This window comes from Phoxinus phoxinus, assembly GCF_949152265.1.
Source record: "Phoxinus phoxinus genome assembly, chromosome: 15".
In the NCBI taxonomy this organism is placed as follows: Eukaryota; Metazoa; Chordata; class Actinopteri; order Cypriniformes; family Leuciscidae; genus Phoxinus; species Phoxinus phoxinus.
Window position 1 is genome coordinate 1,961,616 of NC_136890.1, and position 23,578 is coordinate 1,985,193.

The 23,578-nt window shown below is 39.8% G+C and overlaps 2 protein-coding genes across 7 annotated transcripts; both read right to left on the reverse strand.

The window, feature by feature from the left end:
- Positions 1 to 1,027: 1,027 nt before the first annotated feature.
- mbd4 (methyl-CpG binding domain protein 4) lies at positions 1,028 to 9,365 on the reverse strand. Of its 6 annotated transcripts, none has more exons than XM_079636856.1 (7): positions 9,005 to 9,365; positions 7,549 to 7,937; positions 6,218 to 6,277; positions 5,853 to 5,987; positions 3,069 to 3,218; positions 2,347 to 2,450; positions 1,028 to 1,999 (listed from the first exon to the last, which is right to left on the reverse strand). In XM_079636856.1, exons 1-7 carry the CDS (start codon positions 9,103 to 9,105, stop codon positions 1,925 to 1,927), a joined length of 1,014 nt encoding a protein of 337 aa, XP_079492982.1. In that variant the 5' UTR covers positions 9,106 to 9,365; the 3' UTR covers positions 1,028 to 1,924. The 6 variants fall into 6 exon arrangements, 5 of the variants coding, with proteins under 5 accessions (XP_079492982.1, XP_079492981.1, XP_079492984.1 ...); XM_079636855.1 differs by having other exon boundaries at positions 1,465 to 1,999; positions 2,335 to 2,450; XM_079636858.1 differs by having other exon boundaries at positions 1,608 to 1,999; positions 2,335 to 2,450; positions 9,141 to 9,264.
- An 8,614-nt stretch (positions 9,366 to 17,979) lies between these two features.
- trh (thyrotropin-releasing hormone) lies at positions 17,980 to 22,418 on the reverse strand. The gene is made up of 3 exons (XM_079637919.1): positions 22,312 to 22,418; positions 20,781 to 20,956; positions 17,980 to 19,405 (listed from the first exon to the last, which is right to left on the reverse strand). Exons 2-3 carry the CDS (start codon positions 20,941 to 20,943, stop codon positions 18,882 to 18,884), a joined length of 687 nt encoding a protein of 228 aa, XP_079494045.1. The 5' UTR covers positions 20,944 to 20,956; positions 22,312 to 22,418; the 3' UTR covers positions 17,980 to 18,881.
- Positions 22,419 to 23,578: the final 1,160 nt, after the last annotated feature.

Here is a 23,578-nt window from a genome sequence, read left to right on the forward strand (position 1 = left end):
CAATGTGAAGAAAGCAGTAATGAATGTGATTTCATTCTTCACCCTCGGTGTGTTCAGCACACGTGGCCTTCCAGTCATGTCTTCAGTCTCAGGACAGACGAGTGTGTGTGTGTGTGTGTGTGTGTGTGTGCATGCTTTAAATATTTCATCACAGCTTCTATTTATCTTGTTTGTCATATTTATTTTCTTCCAGTGTGAACATGCCCTATAATGATTGACAGCTGAGACTGCGGGGGTAATTCTGCCAGCCTTAATGTGAACTCTGTTTTAGTAAATCTGTTGTTAGGGTGGAGGACACTGATTTCATTAAAAACCTATTTAATTGACTGGCTTTGCTCATTTTTTTAACTGGTGACACATCGGGACTCGACAATAAACTATTAAAGGGATAGTTCACTTTAAAATTAAAATTCTGTCATCATTGACTCACCCTCAAGTTGTTTCAAACCTGTATTAATTTATTTCTTCTGCTGAACACAAAGAAAGATATTTTGAAGAATGTCAGTAACAAGACAGTAGTCTGTACCCATTGACTTCCATAGTAGGGAAAAAAAAATACTATGGAAGTCAATGGGTACAGACTACTGTTTGGTTACTGACATTCTTCAAAATATCTTTCTTTGTGTTCAGCAGAAGAAATAAATTAATACAGGTTTGAAACAACTTGAGGGTGAGTAAATGATGACAGAATTTTAATTTTAAAGTGAACTATCCCTTTAATATAAACACTGAAACTACTTAAAGGGGCAATGTGGAGTTTTCAGCGGCATCTAGCGGTGATGATTCAGATTGCAACCAATACGTTTACAAGCGAGTGCGCATGCTTTATTTTATTATTATTATGTGGAGTGTGTGTTGTGCTGGTCGTCTCTCAGTGTAAGCAGACTCCATAAGTCACAGTGTCGTCGCTGTTGAAGTCAGTAGAGAGGCTCGGGAGCGCGCATGCAGGTCTCAGTCACGGCAATCCGACCCGGAGACTTCACATAGAAATAGGAATACTTGCTTTCAGAGGAAATAGCAAAACCCGCCAAGTGGATCATTTTATTGTGAGATTATACACACATGCAATAAAACATGGATTCATTTTAGTAGAAAAACTCCACATAGCACCTTTAAAAATATATGCACACTATTTGCAAATATGAACTCAAAGCAACAGAAAAAAAGTTTCCCATCTCTTCTTCTAAGATTAGGCTAACATGAAATCAGAATGTAATTCTTCAATGTAGCATCTGTCGCTTTCAGACCCTTTAGTGACAAATCTAGCGACTTTCTGGACGGCAACGTGTAAATGAGAACAGCTTTCCTGGACATTAGGCTATATATTTTATTAAAATACAGTGTGTGCTTGCTTGGATTAAAAGAGAAATCCGATGTAAACTGCCGTCAAGCAGAATGTGACGTAATGATGTCACAAATATGCTAATTGGTGCCTTACATCATATGGCGACACTTTTTCAAGCAGGCTTTTACTACTTTCCAATTAAAAATAGTTGTCAACACTTTTAATTGAAAATCCTCCAACCAGATTTCAGCATCCGATGCATGAACAGCATGAACTGGTTCTGGAGACCATTCACACTGGCTTCATTAAATCCAGAGCATGTACAAAAGATAAAAAGCTCCTTTATTTTTACACATCTTTTTAACACTTCTCTTGAACTGATGAACACACACATGATGAACACACACACGATGAACACACACATGATGAACACACACACGATGAACACACACACGATGAACACACACACGATAAACACACACATGATGAACACACACACATGATGAACACACACACATGATGAACACACACGATGAAACACTTAACACATCTCATGTTTTCAGGAGGTAAAAAGCACATCAATGATCCCCGATTCACTGATGCTTCTGCAGACATTATGGTTTATTAAAATGAGTAAAATCAGATTCCTAAGCGCTCCTGGTTTCTCCACAGCCAGGCGTGATACTCGTTGAGCTTATGGTCCTCTGGCGTCACCTGCAGGACACACACACACACACACACACACACACACACACACACACACACACACACACACACACACACACACACACACACACACACACACACACACACACACACACACACACACACACACACACACACACACACGTGATGATATCCTACAGATAACTTAATCTGGACTGAAAGACTCAGGAGTATTGTTGTATTATGTTATGACAATGACGATAATTGTTGTTAATGTTTTTCTTTTCTTTTTTTTTCTTCAAGCATTTAATTTTTTTAAAAAGTTTTTAAAAAAGAGAAAAAAAAGCAGCATTAAAAAAGAAAAAGAATAAAGGATGTCCTACAGCAGTGTGTACCTCTCTCCACTCCTCCACACAGAAGATTCGGTACGAGTCATTGCCGTATTTTCCGATGCCGTGGAGCTCGATGGGATATCTCCAGGATTTACTCAGATACTCGTCTGACAAACCAGAGGAACGGCACAATCATGAGACGGACACTGCGCCAAACAACACAACACAATCCATCGCAATACACTTCATTTTATATCTATGGAAGTTTGTTTCCAGAAGGAAATAAGCAAAGAAGGTCATTGCGATTTTATCTCACAATTCTGACTTTTTCTCGCAATCGAGTTTATAATTCGCAATTCTAACTTTTTTCTCGCAATTGTTTTTTTTAATAGTGACAACATAAAAAAAAGGTAAAGGCGACATTTTATCTCACAATTCTGACTTTTCTTGCAAGTCGCAATTTTAACTTTTTTCTTAGAGTTTATGACTTGCAATTTTGAGTTTATATCTTGCAAATCTGTATTTATTTCTCGCAATTACAAGTTTATAACACGCAATGATGTTTAATCTCACAATTTTGACTATTTCTTGGAATTCCACAATTCCTCACAATTTTTTTTATTATAACAAACAAGCGACATTTTTTCTCACACTTCTGTTTCTTGAAACTGCCAGTTTATATCTCACAATCACATGACAAATCCCTACAGTCTTCACGCTGAACGAAACTACCTGTGTTTATGTAATGAACATGTTTATATATAGAGTTCCTTCAGCAGACGCACCAGAGAAGCGCACGAGTGTTTTGGCGCGGATGGTACTGAGACCCAGTGGCTTCAGTAGACGGGACACCTGCCTCCAGTCACTCGCTCGGGTCACGTCTGCGCTCGGGTACCGCTGGAAAAACTCCCACAGCGTCGGGATCGCCATCTTACCTGGACGAGCAACACATGACGTCACACACACATCCATCGGTTCAAACCCTCGATAGCGGCACACAATATTACAACTGACTTCAGTACAGTTCGTGTGTGTGTACAGTTCGTGTGTGTGTACAGTTCGTGTGTGTGTGTGTGTGTACAGTTTGTGTGTGTGTACAGTTCGTGTGTGTGTACAGTTCGTGTGTGTGTGTGTACAGTTTGTGTGTGTGTACAGTTCGTGTGTGTGTACAGTTCGTGTGTGTGTACAGTTCGTGTGTGTTTACAGTTCGTGTGTGTGTACAGTTCGTGTGTGTGTACAGTTCGTGTGTGTGTACAGTTCGTGTGTGTGTACAGTTCGTGTGTGTGTACAGTTCGTGTGTGTTTACAGTTCGTGTGTGTGTACAGTTCGTGTGTGTGTACAGTTCGTGTGTGTGTACAGTTCGTGTGTGTGTACAGTTTGTGTGTGTGTACAGTTCGTGTGTGTGTACAGTTCGTGTGTGTTTACAGTTCGTGTGTGTTTACAGTTCGTGTGTGTGTACAGTTCGTGTGTGTTTACAGTTCGTGTGTGTTTACAGTTCGTGTGTGTGTACAGTTCGTGTGTGTGTACAGTTCGTGTGTGTGTACAGTTCGTGTGTGTTTTTCAGTTCGTGTGTGTGTACAGTTCGTGTGTGTTTACAGTTCGTGTGTGTGTACAGTTCGTGTGTGTGTTTACAGTTCGTGTGTGTGTACAGTTCGTGTGTGTTTACAGTTCGTGTGTGTGTACAGTTCGTGTGTGTTTACAGTTCGTGTGTGTGTACAGTTCGTGTGTGTGTACAGTTTGTGTGTGTGTTTACAGTTCGTGTGTGTGTACAGTTCGTGTGTGTGTTTACAGTTCGTGTGTGTTTACAGTTCGTGTGTGTGTACAGTTCGTGTGTGTTTACAGTTCGTGTGTGTGTACAGTTCGTGTGTGTGTACAGTTCGTGTGTGTGTTTACAGTTCGTGTGTGTGTACAGTTCGTGTGTGTGTGTACAGTTCGTGTGTGTGTACAGTTCGTGTGTGTGTACAGTTCGTGTGTGTGTACAGTTCGTGTGTGTGTTTACAGTTCGTGTGTGTGTACAGTTCGTGTGTGTTTACAGTTCGTGTGTGTGTACAGTTCGTGTGTGTGTACAGTTCGTGTGTGTGTACAGTTTGTGTGTGTGTACAGTTCGTGTGTGTGTACAGTTCGTGTGTGTTTACAGTTTGTGTGTGTGTACAGTTCGTGTGTGTGTACAGTTCGGGGTCAATGCTTGTAACACCGAGGTCATTTGTTCGATTCCCAGGGAAACATGAATTGATCAAATTTAATGCGTACCTTGAATGCAGTTAAAGCAACAACAAAGGAAGATTTTTTTTACCTTAAAATAATGTTTCCAAAATCGTTTCAGTGGTTCATCAAGTCATAACGGTGAACGGCACTTCTGCCTTCCTTTATCTGCTATAACCACACTATGTAAGATGGCCAGATCGGGATCATGTGCACGAATAGGAATCTCGCTAGAAAGGCCAATCTACTTCGAGTTTAACTCATTTGAGCCAGTGCACATTGGCATGCGATAATTGCATCAACTGCGCTGCATCGCGGCACGCGCGTATAATGAGCAGCGGGTGCATCGCATCTCCAGGTTTTCATTGAGGAGCCGAGGCGGTGACCGGACTGCCCCAGCGTGGCACAGCAGATGTGGCGACGAGACGTTGCGTCTCCGTTCCCTCCTTCAGGGAACGAGGGTTACATACGTAACCGAGATGTTCCCCTTCAGTCGATCACTCCAACGCCACGTCAGAGTCCTGCACGGGTTCGGGTAACCAACGGGAAACCTGCAAATTTGCTGAAATGGGTGAAAAATATCCAACTGTGTCGGATACGGGTGCTGGTCGGGTCGGACAAGGGGGAAACACGGGTTTAAAACAGGAACACATCTACAAAAATATTCCTGTATTTGTTTATTTATAAGTTGATCAAATAATTTAAAATCCATATCAGTTTATTTGTGCCTGTGCCCGCGCCCGCGCCCTCCTAGGAGTCTCTAGGCCTAACGTTACTTTCACTTTTAAAAAATCGCAACCGCGCGATCTGCCTGCAGTCGTCGAGATGGATCCTGAGGAGTTGAAGAAAAGAATAGCTAGTGGATTGTAAAGTTGTCGACAATACGTCATCAGAAATCAAGTCCAGTGTGTGGGAGAAATTTGGAGTTATCTCAGATGAAGACAACTGAAAACTCATCTCTTCCGTGAGCACATGACATAAAAAATTTTTTTTTAAAAACTTGAATCCTCCCTTGTTTGGCTTCTGCTACTCTGAGCAATGCCTGAACTTTGTATTTTGAGCACTTCTTGCGTTATTTTTGCCTCTTCACGATGACTCACTTGCTGTAGTCCTCTTCGACACACACAAAAAAGGAGGAACAAAACAAAGAGGAATACGAATTCAGCGAAAACCTGAAGATGTGATGCACCTGCTGCTCATTATATGCGCGTGCCGCGATTCAGGCGCCGCTGATGCAATTATCGCATGCCAGTGTGCATTGGCTCGTTTAGTTGCACTCGATGTAGATTGGCCTCTCTAGCGAGATTCCTATTCCTATTCGGGGAACATCAGGGATAAACACAGATGTTATGAATGTGTTATTGTACCGCTGGTCTTGTTGAGGAAGATGGAGGCCACCAGGAGCTTCCAGGGGTCGTGAAACAGCGTCTCCTGCACCAGATTACAGGGCGAGCGCGGCGGAGTCCATTTCCTCAAGGCTTTGCGTTTCGGGCGGCTCAGAGCTGACAGAGAAATGTTCATAACTTATCATGATTCAATAAGTGTCCAGCAACAATTTGTGTTCAAATGAATTAGAAGAGATTTTGAGTCAATGCAATGAGAAAGTCGATGCAATGAGAGAGAGAGAGAGAGAGAGAGAGAGAGAGAGAGAGAGAGAGAGAGAGAGAGAGAGAGAGAGAGAGAGAGAGAGAGAGAGAGAGAGAGAGATATTAAAAAATCAATAAAAACCTACCATTATTCCTTCTACTGAAGTACGGACTGGTTTTCCGCTTCTCTGCAAATAACTTCAACCCTGAGAAGAACATGATTACAGAGCTATTAAAAATGACCATGTTTTTACTTGATTACATCCCTCCCTCGGGTATTTTTTTTTAAATACCCGAGGGAGAAAATTGAAAATTGAAAAAAGAAAATTGAATGGATTTGAGGAGTTTTATGGTTGAAATTGTAAAAAGTAACAAATCCTTCTATCGCGGGTCAATTTGACCCCCTTAGGAGTGAATGGAGTGCGAGGAATGCTTCAGTACACATAGAAAACTCCATCTAGAGTCATGAAATATCATGTTATATTATTATTATTTTTCCACAAGAGGTCAGCAAAGACTCCCAATGTAAGATATTTTGAGTGAATTAAAACGGTTATGCATGAAGTTGTGAGTTATTTTTTAATTTAAATTGAAAGAATGTGAGGAATGTGTTTAAATTACTATTTATTTATTATTCATTGATCAAATCTAGTCATTTAAAAGATTAATAAAAAATATTTAAAAAAATCTCCCAAAAAATTTGCATTAAAAATAGAGAAAATATTATCAAAAATAGATAAAATAAGTTTCCTGGACAACAAAAAAATTAAGTATAATTTTAGGGCTTCGGGTCATTTTGACCCGCGAGGGAAAGATTTGTTACAAAGTGCGCGGGGAGGATGAAGGTTAAGGCTATGTTTACACGGAAACGATCTGAAGAGAAAACGCAAAAGTGGCGTTGCGTTATCACTTTTTATTCTGCGTTTAGACGAGCGTTATGGAGGGAAATCTGCGTGCATATGGTGACGCAAAAGTGTGTGAGATTGGATGTAGTGTGCACTCCAGGCGGCTAGGTGGCGATGTGGAGCACTGACAGTGAAAGAGACGCTGACACAGTTCTTCATGTTTAATACGGTAAAGCCGCTGCTTTAACCCTCGCTGCTCTTCACGTGTCGCTCAAAAATGACAGATTTTTTTTTTTTTCAATGACATTAATGCTATATTTTAGTTTGATAATGTTTTGTTATTTTCCTGTACTGGCGCATGCCTGTGACGTAAACACGCCTTCTGTCTAGCAGACTTTTGTGTTTTTACCGTTTTTAGCCTTTAGACGGGAACGCGACGGTGGAACGTTTTTAAGATCTCCACTCTGGAGGGGGGTTTCACTTTTTTGCGTTTTTAAGCCCCAAAAACGCCGTCGCCGTGTAAACGAAACGCACATCCGATCAAATATGTTTACGTTTTCACCCGCGAGCGCTCTCTCGTGTAAACAGGGCCTAAATGTGTCCCGTGGTATTCTGGGTAAGGAGAAACTCACTGTTGTCAGTGTTTCTAGAGGGCGACACACAGTCTGTGTGTTCCAGGCTCTTGTTTTCCTCCTCTACTCCTCCTGTCGTCTCGAACCGATCGAGTTCTTGGCTCTCGGAAGCAGAAAGGTCTGAATGTTCATCTAGAGTCGGATTCAATCGATTCACTCGTTCATCTTCCAGGCCGATCTGCTCTCCGCTCTCTCTCGTCTCGTCTCGCCGCTCGTCCACGTCTTCGTCTGCCGTCACTCCAGCGCTGGATTCCTCCGTCAGTGCGCTTCTCGTGTGTTGAGGTTCAGACACTGAGAAGTCGAAGTCGCCGATCTTCAGCTCCATGTTTGTTTGTGAGAGCAGGAATCTGTGCAGCTGAGTCTTGGATCGGAAGATCTTGCCCTGAGGACTGAGAGAGCAAGTCACGTCTGATTCACAATCACAGTGTACATTCACACCCAATGTCAAAAAAAAAAAGCAATGTCAACGCAAATAAATAACGCTGAATAAACAGCTCAAACTACGCTTCAATGAAACGCTGTTGAAACACCTAATGGCTCAGACCAATCAGACAGAGCACCACAACACTCTTGTAGCCAATCAGCAACAGGGGGCGGAGCAATGAAGTGTCGATTCAAATATCAACAGTTTCTTAGAAATCGCTTACTGCACCTTTAAATGATCAGATTGTAAAAGAGACAGTGCCTTGTGAAATCATGTAGAACTGAGCTTTTCTATCTTTTTAGCTATATATTTATATGCAAACGACCCAATTGAATTTATCCAGTGAAAACTATTATTATAAAAAATATTATTTGGAAAATATTTAGTTTCTATTGCATTCCATTTTTTTTTCCAACTCACTATAATGTCAGCTGTATTTATTTATTATCTATTTACCTTTTACAGTCTATGGTATTTACATACTTTATTTTAATAACACTTATTTATTGTTTAGCCCCGTTTGAAACCCCCATGATGAAGCACGAGAGTCTCTCGACAGACAAGCTTCGAAACCTTTACGAATCTTTTGTTTCGAATCAGTTTTCACTCGCTTCTCAGCGGCGAACAAGTATCGATTCGTTTGCAGTCTATGGTTTTACCTGATCTCTGATCAATTTTTAAATGAGACATTCGTAAAATTAAAAAGAATGATAGTTAATAATCTGGCCTGTTCAGAGCAATCCATAGACCGAACTAAACAAGTTGTGGAAATTGATATTAAAAGAACACATATACAGACATTTAATATTTAATGGTATTAGATGATTAGTTTATTGTATTTGATATATTAAACTTTTTGCAATAGGTTTGTAAAAGCTGTTTTTATGCATGTTTGGCCTGAGTTTTTGTTGAATTTACACGGCTTTTGTTTTGGCCAGCAGGAGTCACCAGCGTTCGAACACTTCGAAACAGTGAATCAACTGATTCGAATCTTTGAAAAGCTTCGTTTCTCGCATGACAACAAACACACACCTGATGATGTAGACATCGACTTTCCCCGCTGTTTTACCGCTTTGTCTCTCTCTCACCTCTCTCCTCCAGCCCGAGGCTCTCTGCGTCTCAGATATCGACATTCTCAAGCACACAATGCTAAACAAACAGTAAATACTTCGGTTATTATGACGCTGTGGCGCGTCGTCCGTGTTCAGAACACATGATTCTCTCGAGAGCGGTGAACTGATTCACACTAGCCCATTAGACTCACATGACCGCGGGATAAACCGCGTTTAACGAACAATTTCAGATCAACCTGAAGGATGTAAACACTGGTATTGTTTACACTACGGAAGCTCAGAGACAGAGTTTTGGACATACAAGTGTTCTGTCGACACCTAGTGCTTCGGAGGATAATAACGCCAGCTTTAAAGTTTCTTTCTTGTCAATATCGATAAGTTCACTAGAAAGTCTTTGCTTAAAAGTGTGCTAACCATGAGACATAGGCCTATGTATCATATTTAGTGTGCTCTTCCACTCAGTAACCAATTTCCTAGTGTAGGGTAGCCTACTGATAAAGTGGGACAGTTAGCTTCATCATTTCTATATTTACATGTTTGCTTCCATTACGAAAAATCAATACTAGGCTAAGCAAGTAGCCTATGTGATAATATATATATATATATATATATAGTGGCATCACACCATATTCAACAATCTTGCAGTGAACTGTGATGGTAAGTGGCAAAACATTTTGACATTGTCCCAGTTTGCCTAATAGCGTATTGTTAAACTGAGACACGGTATTACTGGCAAACTGGGACAGGCATTCAGATCGAGTTCCCTTTTTAGTTAGCTAGATATTTCAACAAAGAAATCTGCTGTACCTGCACCCCTCCTTAAAAAAGTGATGTTTATTAGGGCCCAAGCCTTGAAAAGGCGAAGGCCCTATTGTTTTCCAAAGGATTATTATTTATTATTATTGTTCTTCAAGGGTTTGGGGGCTTTTGGGGCCCTTAACATACTCAAAAACTCTTGAAACTTTGCACACGGGTCAGAACCTGCGGCCATTAGAGCCGGACTGAAGCTGGTACCCGGGCGTGGCAGGGGGGCTCGACAGCGCCCCCTGGAACGGGGTCCGAAAACTTGGTCCATAAATCAAACACGCTTGCATGAAATAATATGAAACTCGGTACACTTATAGATCTCACCGGTTCATATATCCTTCGTGCTCTGACTTTTTACCCCAGCCCAACAGGAAGTCGGCTATTTGGGGTAGTTAGAAAAACGCATTCAATGGAATTTAAAATACTCCTCCTAGACGATTCAACCAATCGCCACGAAACTCGGTGTGCATGAAGTCAAGACATTGAGGATGAAAACTTGCGAGGGGATTTTTGATATCTCGAACGGTTTGGATGAAAACTTGCGAGGGGATTTTTGATATCTCGAACGGTTTGGCCGTGGCGAGGAAACTAATTTATGGCGAATATTGGAAACAGGAAGTGTGTTATAACATCCTCATACATTAATTGATCTGGATGAAACTTCAGCAGTGTGTTCGCTGTAAGAGGCCGATCACATGGATGTGACTATTGTGAGTCAAAGTTATAGCGCCACCGACTGGCAGCAGGAAGTGTGTCACTTTCAAAATGCTTTGAATTCACCCTCTTATTTTTACCCGATTTGCTTCAAACTTCATCTGTATAATGTAAACACACGACAGATGTAGACCTGTGAAAGGATTATTGATATCTTTAATACTGTCGCCATGGCAACGCTTTAAACTTTTATATTCTTTTTGGATGCATTTGAGGCTCTTAACATGCTTCAAATTGCATGAAACTCAACATGCATTTGACATTTATTGCCTAGTACACTTGTGCGAAGTTTCAGAAACGGGCGTGGTAAGGGGCTCAGTAGCGCCACCTTTAGTCAAAAATGGGGTATTAGTTTTACCTACAGTAACCAAACTCGGTACGTATATTCTTCTCTTCGATCCGGACAACTTTCTAATTTACACTCATTAGCTCCGACCAACAGGAAGTCAGATATTTTTGTTTGAATGTGGACTTGTGGAGGATTTTCTCCCCTCCTCCCTCTGTTAGTGTGTTTGGGGTGTGAGGGATTTGTTAAAATTATAGAGCCAATAAGTGGTATTATACTGCCCCCTGCTGTCTCTTCATCATACTACTCCCTAATATTGTTATATAATTCATATTTAGACTTTATAAAATCAGTATTTTAACATTTACAATGACATTTGATCAAAATTCATATATTGGAGTATTACTATTGACAATTGTGCCACACTGAGAAATGGGAAGCCTGAAAGCGAAAGTATATCACTTGGTCATACTACTCACTAATATTGTTCTATAATTCATATTTAGACTTTATAAAATCACTATTTTAACATTTACAATCACATTTTGACAAAATTCATATATTGGAGTATTACTATTGACAATTGTATCACACTGAGAAATGGGAATTTTGAAAGTGAAAGTGAAACGGAGGCCGCCATTTAGGCCACGCCCCCCGCAGTACAAATTCACTCATAACTCGAAAACGGAAAGTCGTTGCGCGCTCAAATTTTGATGGTAAGGTCCTCTCCAGGCTCTTGATCGAAATATATTGTCGCGGAACTCGGGAACGCCCCCCAGGCGATCGCAAAATCCCGAGACCTCCGACCTTTGATCGGCTGTAACTCCCGAACCAGACCACCCCGATCCTTGTGGAATAGCTTGTTGGAAAGGGCCTGTCCTTACCTAGCTTCGATTTGATTTTGGTGCGATTTGGCCTGGGCATTCCCGAGATATAAGCCAAAAAATGTTTGCATTTGAACGGGAATAACTCCCAGCCCCAATCGCCCACCAACACTGGGATGGTCTCATTACACAGGGCACCTCGAGCACTATCTAAGCTCCGAGTTTCAGATTTTTTCGCTCTCTCGTTCCCAAAATATATGTGAGAAACCAAATTTCCATTCATTCATTCACTTCAACTGTAAGATGGAGGCTGTAATAACACTGTTGTCCACTAGAGAGAGCAGCAGGATTATATTTGTAATCTTTTTATCAGCTTTCAGCATTGGCTAACAAACAAATGCTTAAAGCTATATATTTGTTATTATGATGGACGTGTAATATGTGTGTAAGCATGCATAATGGAGTTAACATGCAAAAACTGGTTTGCTTTGGTGCAAAATACTGGTAAACATCAAGACTTGTAAAATGAAAGTGAGTCAATAAGTGGTCTTCTACTGCCCTCTGCTGGACATTCTACTTATTAATAGTCTTTTAACATGTGCTTTTGCATTCATTTATTTAGACACTAAAAAAATCCCTTATATAACAATTACTATTATAACACAATCATATTTTGTCAGAGTTTATCACTTCATTTGTTCTGATGCTTCACATAATTACTAGCAACGTGGTAAATCATGGTTATTAAAGCTAGAAACATGGAAAATCATAGTAAATAAGGTAAATCATGCTAGAATCCTGGTAAATCATTCTAGAATGTGGTATATCATGGTAAATCATCCTATAACATGGTAAATCAAGGTAAATCATGCTAGAATAGGATGCTAAATTGCGGACGGATTTTTGATATCTCGAACGTTTTGGCCGTGGCGAGGAAACAAATTTATGAAATGATGAATTTACACCGGTACTTAAGAAAAGCTGGTACCGTTACCATTTAATTTTTTTAGTACCGAAATGGTACCGAAGTACCGGGTCTTTTGACAACACTAATATATATATATATATATATATTTTTTTTTCTTATATGTGCCCTCGATGCGCACTTTTGCAAAACCCACACTGATGCAAGCTCTAAAGCAGACTTCTTCCTGACAGTCAAAGCAGAGTTACGTTATTACCCGTTGTGCACAGGAAATCTAAGGCACCGGGGTGGCGGTTTTATGTATATATATATATATATATATATATATATATATATATATATATATATATATATATATATATATATATATATATATATAAATAAATATAGCCGCAAGCAGCGATGGAGGGCCCAAGCCGGTGGCACCGCCACCCTGGTGCCTTTAGTGCAACTAAAGGCACCGGGGTGGCGGTGCCACAGGCTTGGGCCCGTAATCGCTGCTTGCGGCTATATTTATTTATATATATATATATATTTATTATTGTTGTTTATATTGTTATTGTGTATTTAATTAATTGGGCCTAGATTTGAATAACAATTGAATGTGTCAATGTGAAGTGTAGTATATAGTTTGACAGTAGCGCCTGGAAAAATGTGGTTTGGGGTCAAAGTGTGTTTGAGGAAGAGTCCTCTCTCCTGTGTTTAACGTTTCTATCTTTCTTATTCTGTATAGTACAGTAAAGCTCTTAAGCTATATAGAATATCATAATGAGGGTCTAAGATTAAAAAATAATGCAGAAGGTAAATGATCAGAAAGTGTCCCACTTTACCAGTATTCACCCTATTTACTGACAAATAAACCCGTGTGGAGGTTCGGCTAATCTCTGCTTGCTTGACATTCTTCACAATATCTTCTTTTGTGTTCAGCAGAAGAAATAAAATAACTTGAGGGTGAGTGAATGATGACAGAATTATCATTATTAAGTGAACTATCCCTTTAAGAACCACTGCATTAGAATAAACGCTTAATCTTGAAGTTCAATAAACAAACACGATTTACTCATTCCGAGTCATTTGCTTTACAGGAAAAATATTTGATCATGTAATTTAAAATATGGAGCATCAGATATAACATTTAACCTTACTTCTCCTAACAGTCTTGAACAAAAAGTACTCTGAAGACTGTTGGTGTTGAAACCAGTGGAAACTGTAAAATGCTGGCTAGACAATATCAAAAATATAATAGTCTATAGTCTCATGACGTATTGAGTAATCAACTGAACTTCTAACCTCTCCATTGTTTTATGATTTGAGATCTGTGCTCTGCAGTAACAGAGAGTGAAGTGGAGGCTTGTTTGGCACAGATTAAACCAATCATATGGATGGAAGAGGAACATATAATAGATCAATGGTTACACTTTATTTTATGTGTTATATATTTAAGTACTGAGTAATATTAATCAACTATGTTACTATAGGGTTAGGGTATAGGATTAGGGTTTTGTTGAGGGTAGGTTGCGTGTAATTATGCATAATTTACTCTTATTACTATGGTAAGTACATGTAACAAGGACACTGTAAAATAAAGTGTTACCAAATCATGTTAATCTGTTGTTTATGTGTCTATCCTATAAAAACCTGATGTATTCTTCTTTTTGTGAGAAATGCCGTGATTAAAGCATTTAAAGGGGGGGGGGGGGGTAAAATGCCATTTTCACAAGATGTAAAATAAATCTCTGATGTCCCCAGAGTGTGTGTGTGCACAAAGTTTCAGCACAAAATACCCCACAGATATTTTTATATAGCATGTTAGTGTCACTTTTTGAGGGTTTGCAAAAACACACCGTTTTGTGTCTGTCCCTTTAAATGCAAATGAGCTTCTGCAGAGGGCGGAGCTACAAGAGCTCGTGTGTTAGCAGCTGCTATTACCTTACACACACACACACACTAAAATGACAGAAACTGTTCTGTCTTTAATGTTAAAACAGAGTCAGACAAAGATGAAGAGACTCAAGAAGAAGTGACAACATGTAGAAGCAACAGGACGTCTCTGAATGGTTAGTTGATGGATTTATGTTGCTGACGTGGAGTTAACGATCTTCAATTCACCTTTGGCTAAGCCCCGCCCCCCTTAGTTACTGTTGCTACCTCCGACAACTTCATCTGGGCTCTGGTTTGGTATCAACATGGCTTATGCTGTGACGCTCTTCCTGCTGAAATTTTATCAAACTTTTATAAAGCAGCAAATAAAGTGTCTGATAGAAGTAGGCAGAAGGGGCTCAGTGTGCGCTCGAAGGCTTTATTCAAGACATACCGGAGAAATGCAAGCAACAACAAGATCCAAATAGAGGCAAAAGCATAACGGTCACAGTTAAAACATGAGCCGCCGCATATCCTAATGGAGACGGAGACTGGGACTCACAATATCAGGAGCAACACTGTTCATGCAGAGCTGGTCTCTATTCACTTCTATAATCGCTATTAACGTTACAAAGCAAACGGACTACGCGAGTATAAAGTTGTATTTATTAGCGGCGTGTGCTAGCGTATCAACAATTAGGGTAGAGAACCGAAATCATAACATAAAACTGTCTAACTAGTGTAACTTCACAGTAAGGTTAAAAGCTAAATGTATCTTAGAGACAAAAGTGTGTTGTTGATCTTGAGGGGTTTCGCTGACTGAGGACGTCCACACAGTTTAATCCAAAGACGACACTTGTCAGGATTTGACCGGTTTTGGGAAGGGAAAAACGGACCCCCCCTCCAACCTCTCTGGGAAACGCGTATCTGTGTTACAAATGCCCCAGACACAACGTTTAACCATATTTCTGATAAAACTACGACGGTGATAGCCTGCCGAGACCAACAATATGAGACGCCGATGTTAAAGTCAATGGAGCGCTGTGAAAAAGTGTCGGACCGCTGTGGAGCTCGTTCTTGGCTGCGCTGTGATTGGTCAATCTACATTCTAGGGCGTGGCTTAGCCAAAGGCGAATTAGCATATTCTGTCATGGTAATCTATAAACCGCTCGTATAGGAACTGTTGTGAGATGCACACAGAGTGACTTTCTATTGCATGTGAAAAGACGGATGCTAAAGTTTGAGTTGACTCAGAAATGTGCTCGACTAGCAACTCTTCCTCTTCTCAACATGAACGCGTGTTCAGGGGGCGGGGCTTGTTGTGTAGTTCCTCCAGCCGTTTGTTGTAGTCCTTTTCTTTAAAAGCAAATATCTCCCTTTGCTTTGAACTCTGAGTGTTGTAACTTTGCAGATGTTGTTTATGATCAAACAGCAACATTACACACTAACTACAGTTAGAAAAGTGAAATCATACTTTACCACCCCTTTAAAGGGCATTTGTTGAAGTCTGTGGCTATTATTGATGTGCAGTAAGTTAGTTAGTGGAGCAAGTTAACCGGTTAGTAGACACTAGAGACCTTATTCCCGAGTGTTCAGAAGGATCGAGGCGTCGTTGACTCAGTGTGAGACTCTCAGGTGGGTTAGATGCGCTCAGGTCACTATAATTCCTATTTTATTTTATGCGGTCAGAGTAGATCTCAGGTGTAAACCAACAGGTGAACTCACCTGAGTATATCTGCAGGTGTCCGGGACACTCGGGTAAAGCTAGTCACGTGCGTACACGACCAATTCGTACGAATTTGTACGAGTGATTAAAAGTACTAGTCACGTGCGTACACAAGCATAGCATACCATCATCTGATCTGAGGAATTCTTAGTTTTAGGTTCAGGTTTATAAAAAAACCTGGAATCTGTAAAGAAATCAATAAATGTGGCCCAATTTTCGACAAAATAAATAAACAAATGCAGGGGCCAAGTGACAGCCTGTGTGTGTGTGTGTGTGTGTGTGTGTGTGTGTGTGTGTGTGTGTGTGTGTGTGTGTGTGTGTGTGTGTGTGTGTGTGTGTGTGTGTACAGCACGAACCACTCTCAACCCCCATGGTCACTCATTATTTCTGGAACGATCATCAATGGTGTGTAAGCAATGACCGAGTCGTGCGACTGGGAGATTTAAATTGCAAATATGATCCTGCTAGTTTTTTAGTCGCTTCAAACACCAGTTTGGCTACAGCGAGTCTCTGAGGGTTATATAGCTACTCATTATTCTTCTTAGCTAAAAGTTAAACTTAGGAGATGGAATAAGTTAAAAATAAAAGTCTGATGATAATTGTGTGGCATGTTTATGGAGGCTTTAGATGGTTGATCTGCACTGGAAGCCGGATCGATCCTCCCACGTCTCCGAGTCTCCCCGGGAAGTCCAGGCTGATGAACACACACACACACACACACACACACACACACACACACACACACACACACACACACACACACACACACACACACACACACACACACACACACACACACACACACACACACACACACACACACACACACACACACACACACACACACACACACACACACCGCAGGACTCCTGCCTTGAAGACAGAGCTTATGAAGTCTTTACGTCCTGATGTCTGCGGCACATTCATACACACTGATCAAAAGTGTTTCTGAATTATGAATATATCTTGTGAATTCTGTCTTCCAAACTGATCTTCCTTCAGTGATATCTGTTGGGTAAAGAAGTGAGCACAATAAAAACACACTGGCATATTTTTAAACAAGACTTAATTATATGAACGGAAGGTAGAAGATTGTATCCGAAAGCTTAGAACAAGGATATTACTTCCAAACACATCAGGTTCTGTTATACATTTTCCATGAATTTGTCTCTTTATTTGCAGTAATAACCCCTGAAAGGTTCCAGAAGAGGTGATGATGCCGTAGAATAAGCATTTGAGGAACCTTTCAGTGATCAGTTCTTAAAATATCCATTTATTGTAATAATCTAAAGAACCTTCTGTGCAATGGAAAGATCCCATGGACTAAAGGTTCTGCATTGAACCATTAAATTACATTTATTTATTTATGAGAGTGCCTTAAAATACACTGCCTTCTTCAGCTTATATTGATTTCAAGGCATATTGTCTTGATGTCTGTATCGTTTCCTATACATATTCAGGTATATAAGTGACCACATTTTTTTTTAAAGTAGTTAAAAAAAAAAAACTTAAATAATGATTGTGACAACATGCCCCGATTAAAGGATTGGCTCAGTAAATCGCATCTCTTTCTCGTCTCATAAATTTCTTCAAATCCTTCATGTGAATGCTTAAACTGGCTTAAAATCAAACAAACTCCTCCTCTATTGTGATCTCTGGATGGACTAAATCTGATTTCTTTATAGGCTAATATATAATGCGACAGAGGCACGCGCACGCACGCACGCACGCGCGCAGGGATCTAGTCTCCCTCGTGATGGTTTTAACGCTCAAACCCAGTAAACAGACATTCGCAATTCGAAAGCATTTTATTGTACAACATCATTGTCATTTATATGCTCTTTATCAATATAGAACAAAAATAAATCATGAAAATGTACAGGTCAGGTCATGCAAGAACTAAGCTATAGCCTACTGTAGAAAAATATTTCGGTAACCCGTTTCATTGTTTTGCGAACCAAATTAAATGAGATTTACACTGGAATGTCTTTGGAGGTGTTTTCTGATCACATGCATTAGTGAAATAGACCTAGTGCAAGAGGAATGGGGATCTAGCTCGGCCAATCAAGAACAATTAGTTTGAGACGAAAGAAAAACAGTGTTGTAAGGTGTCGCGCGCACAGCGGATTCACGCGCACATCGGTGAAGAAACGAACAACGAGGCACCAGGACGCAGTTAAATTAGATTTTGTATTTTTTTTCCTTCAAAAACATCATCTTGCTTTAACTTAATGCGAAACGCAGTAAAACACATGGTGCGTTTTCCATGAATCGGATGCTGTGGAAAGCAACGCACACACACTTATTCATCGCCGTTATATCATGAAAGTGCGTATATGTAGCACGAATTATATTTGTCGTGCAATTTATAAAAAAAAAAGTTTTACGTGCATAAGATACGCAGTTTCACGTGCATATGATGCGCACTTTATGGCGCGTAATACGCACGTACTAATACTCCTACCCAAGGGGTTTACAGTGCGTATCATATGCACGTAAAAACTATTTTTTTTTGCGTATGATTTGCACGTTAAATACAATTCGCGCTATAGATGCGCATTTTCATGAGATCGGACTGAATGAGAAACGCAGTAAAACACATGGTACGTTTTCCATGAATCGGATGCTGTAAAGCAACGCACACACACTTATTCATCCGTGTTAACAACATGTCAGCATCTCTTCTTCACACAGTTACTCTTGCTCCGTCAGATCGGCCTCTAACTCGAACCGCTTCCCGGGATGCTGCCGCTTCTCCTCCGCGCGGCTTCTGTTGGCGTTATCCAGAAGCTCGAGTAGGATACTAGCTTGCCCGCATCCCGGCTCATCCCAGTCCTCACACAGTCTCTTCCCGGGATGCTGACGCTTCTCCAGCTCCGGAAAGTCTCCGTCGTGCTTTAGCTCGCGCCGGCCGGGGTGCTGTCGCTTGTGGAGCAGCATCAGGAACCGTTTCCCGGGATGCTGTCGCTTGGAGAGCTCGCTCTGCGCGCTCGGTTCCTCCAGGATCATCGGCTCATCCAGGGATAATCTTTTCCCGGGATGCTGTCGTCTCAGCCTCGCGCTCTCCTCGTCCTCGCGCTTCCCGGGATGCTGTCTCTTCTGGAAAACTGGAGCGTCGTCTTCATAGTCCGCGTAGTCCTCGCGCTTCCCGGGATGCTGGCGCTTTCCCGGGTGTTGCCTCTTCTCCATCCAGTCTGTCGGGGACTCGAGCTGCTCTCCTGGAGAGGGACAGGGATTTACGCACGCGTATAACATTCCAGAAACTTTAGAAACAGTTCTGAGGAACCATCTCGTTGCCGAGGAAATAAATATGGAGAAAATACACTGTAAAAATGTCAGGTCAGGACGCCACAAATGTCAATGTGCAACTTTGTGCTTATGTTGTGTTTCACTTGTGATTATAAATGACAACCCCCCCCCCCCCCTCCCACCCCACAAAATAAAATAAATAACAAAGTAAAGCTTCAATATAGAGTGTTCTTGTTACACATGTTACATGCACTATAATAACTATAAATTATGCATAACTACATGCAATGTACCCTAAGATAACCCCTAAACCTATAGTAAGTATATGTAGTTATTATGAATATGGTTTGGTTTTTGGTAAGTTGCATGTAATTATGCATCATTTACTGTTAATATGTGTAATGTGTTACAAGGACACTGTAAATAAAAAATATTGAATTTACCAAAAATGCACAATCTCTATATAGGCTACACTTTATTTTAAGGTGTTTTGTTACCGTGTAATTATGCATTTAAGTAATATTAAGTCATATACTATAGGTTTAGAAAAAGGGGTTAGTTTGCTTAGCATGTAATTATGCATCATTAATTGTACTAAGTACATTTTTATTGCCAATTTGTGACATGTAATAAACAGATGAATCAATGTTTGTGTTTTACTTTAATTTTGGCTTGAGCAATAAACAACACCATTTAGTGTCTCTAGAGAATTTATAAATATGAATGAAATAATAATAAGTATTATTATTACTACTCTGTAAAACGTATATAAATAAGTTATGACAACATGTGTTTTACGTTGCTTTAACTCATCGAAATAAGTTTTTTTCTATTTATTGTAATTTAAGTTGAGATGACTTAAACATCCATAGTATTTAAAAATGTAAGGCAGCAACTTTAGTGTATTATTATTGCTTTTGTTAAAAATAAACATTTCAATGTTAAATGAAAATGGTCAAGTGAAGTTATTACTGTGGCAAAAAAGCAGTACAAAACAATAATTAAAAATAATCCAGCATACAAAAGCAATCTAGGCATGATAAATATACATCTTCGTTTGATCTCTATGAAGTGTCGCAGTCGCTTTATTACTTTGTTTATTCGTTTATCTGCTATTTTCACTCTCAGAAAACAGGTACGAACGCTGTCACTGCTGGAACCCTTTCAATGGTACATCTGTGTTCCTAAAGTGTGCATATTAGTTTCTCAAAGGTACATATTAGAACCTTTGGAGTCCCAGTGACAGCTTTTGTACCTTTTTTTCTGAGAGTCTTTTGTACATTTTTTTCCCCAAATGAAAGTAGCTCTATATCTATTTTCAGTGCGAGTGAATGTGAGCGGCACCGTTGTGGTTGTTCTCGTCCTCCATCTGAGTGAGGATGGAGCGGATGAGGAGAGTCTCGGCGCGCTGGAAGAGTTCATCCAGAGACGGGTCACTCTCGCCCGGCAGATCCTGACACTGGAGGACCGTCAGAGAGGCCAAGATGATCACACACACCGCCCTCATGACAACCCCTGTCCTGCTCACACACACACCAACACACAGAACATACTCATAACAACACTGTGAAACGTGATCAGCTGACTTCACCCAAAAACATTGAGGAAACCCGTTGCCTTAAAATGATCAAGTAAATAAACTTCATGCTTAACACATTCAAGCATCGGCAACTGATTCAAATACGATCTTCAAGAAAAGAAAAAACCTGGGAAAATAAATGCAGAACATGTTCACATTAATAACACGACTATATGCATGAAACCATTCGGAAGAATCTGGCCACAAATGGGTTAATCGAAAAAGTTAAGTAATGTAATGTACACTCTAAAAAAATGCTGGGTTGTTTTAACCCAAATCTGGGTCAAATATGGACTAACCCAACCATTGGGTTAACATTTTTAATTAAAAAAATTTAAGCCAACGGCTGGGTTTGTCCATATTTGACCCAAATTTGGGTTGAAACAACCCATCATTTTTTAGAGTGTAAGTAATGTGGAATTGTCAAGTTCACATAACTTAATTTCTTCAATTAAGCATTACGTTTATTTACTTCATTTTAAGGCAACAGGTGAAAGTGAACTGAACATGTTTTACAGCGAAGTAACAATGCTAACTCAAAGAGGACTGGATATGTCAATACCTACACTCTAAAAAATGCTGGGTTGTTTTAACCCAATTTTGGGTCAAATATGGACAAACCCAGCCATTGGGTTAAACATTTTAAATTGCATTTTTGATCCAACGTTTGTAACATTTTTAATAAAAAATTTAAGCCAACGGCTGGGTTTGTCCATATTTGACCCAAAATTGGGTTAAAACAACCCAGCATTTTTTAGAGTGAGAAATGAGGATTCTTCACTGGTTCCATCTTTACATGTTTAACATTTTCTTTAGATCATTAAAGTCCGCACTAAGAAAACATGTTCTTTTAAGAACTGTCACTTAAAAACTGGTTCTTCTATGGCATCACCGCAAAACCTCTCCTTGCTCTGGTACCTTTACACTCAAAAAAATGCTGGGTCGTTTCAACCCAATTTTGGGTAAAATATGGACAAACCCAAACGTTGGGTTAAAAATGTAATGTAAAAATGTAACCCAACGGCTGGGTTTGTCCATATTTTACCCAACAACCCAGCTATTTTTTAGAGTGTATTTTTTAAGTCTTTATGCATATAATCATGAATCTGTGCACTCTCAGAGGAAAAAAGGGTCACTAAAGTACCATTTAGGCACCAATATGTACCTTTGAGATATATATGCACACTTTGGGTACACAGATGAAAGGGCACTACCCCAGTGACAGCTTTTGTGCCTTTTTTCTGAGAGTGTAGATAAGAGAAAAGTACATATAAAGTTGCTTTAATCCTGTCTTACCTGCAGCCTGTGGCAGAATACCTCTAGATGCTGGATCCTGAAGATGCTCCTCTGGTGTGTGTGTGTGTGTGTGTGTGTGTGACCCGTTCAGGCCGAGGTCAGTGAGTGAAGCGTGAGACTCGCGCGCGCGTGTTTTATAGGCGCTCGAGACTGTCACGTCACGCGCGCAGTGCACGTTTGCCCCTGAGGGGGGCAGTGTGATGCTGTCGAGACTCTGTCCATTCATAAAACTGCTTTTGTAGTTTCATACTACCCTTTAGTGTTGCATTATGCTTCACATAAAATAATAAACATAAAAAACAAAACACAATAAGTAAAGGTAGGGGCCAAGAGTTGGCCTATAGACTGGCACTGTTATATGTAATGGATAATTGCCATATTCATACTTTCCGAGCTTACAGTAATGTCTTGACTCGCTACGTTTCTTTAAAGTAAACTCTTTAAAATAGAAAATTAATGTTTTTTTTATTGGAATATTGCAGTGTTTATTATAAATGATATATCGATGCACATTATTGTTTTTAAATTCATGTTGAATCAGAATAAGTTGTTCCTCTTGCTGCATCTCTTCTCTTCTCTGATGACGAGGGCAACCTGTCACTCACATGAGATCAGCCAATAGAAGACCACAACCATCCAATCAATTCCCCACATACACAAGCAAGCCCCGCCCACATTTGTTCTTGTTCGGGAAGCGCTTCACTCGACACACAGTAGAGGAGAAAAGACGAGCACACTTCTGGAAACCTAAAGTAAAGTAAGTCTCACTTTCTCAGAATGTTATTGCATTTGATAATAAAATATCAATCTAAATGTCTAAATGACAAATGCTTCACCACATTACAGTAACTATGAACATAATCCACAGTTTCATAACCACGTCCCTAGTGAAATGTATTTTAAATACAGTGTATGCATCGCTAAGTATATACTACAAACACATTTACATATTTATACTTAATAAAATGCTATTTTTTTTGGTCTACTAAGTTTGTATACTTAAAGTCTGCTAAATTGGAACAAATCATTTCGTACTTAATGTATTTTAATAATCCAGAAATAGTGCTGAAGTTCAACTAAAGATATACTGAAGTATATTTGATTGTGCTAAAGTGGAACTATTGCAAGTAAACTTTTAATATCTTACACTTAAAGATTTTATACAGTGATCATACTACCCATACGGAAATGTAATATATGTACACATATGAAATATACATATATTAAATATATCCACATATATAAAATATATATGCCCATATATAAA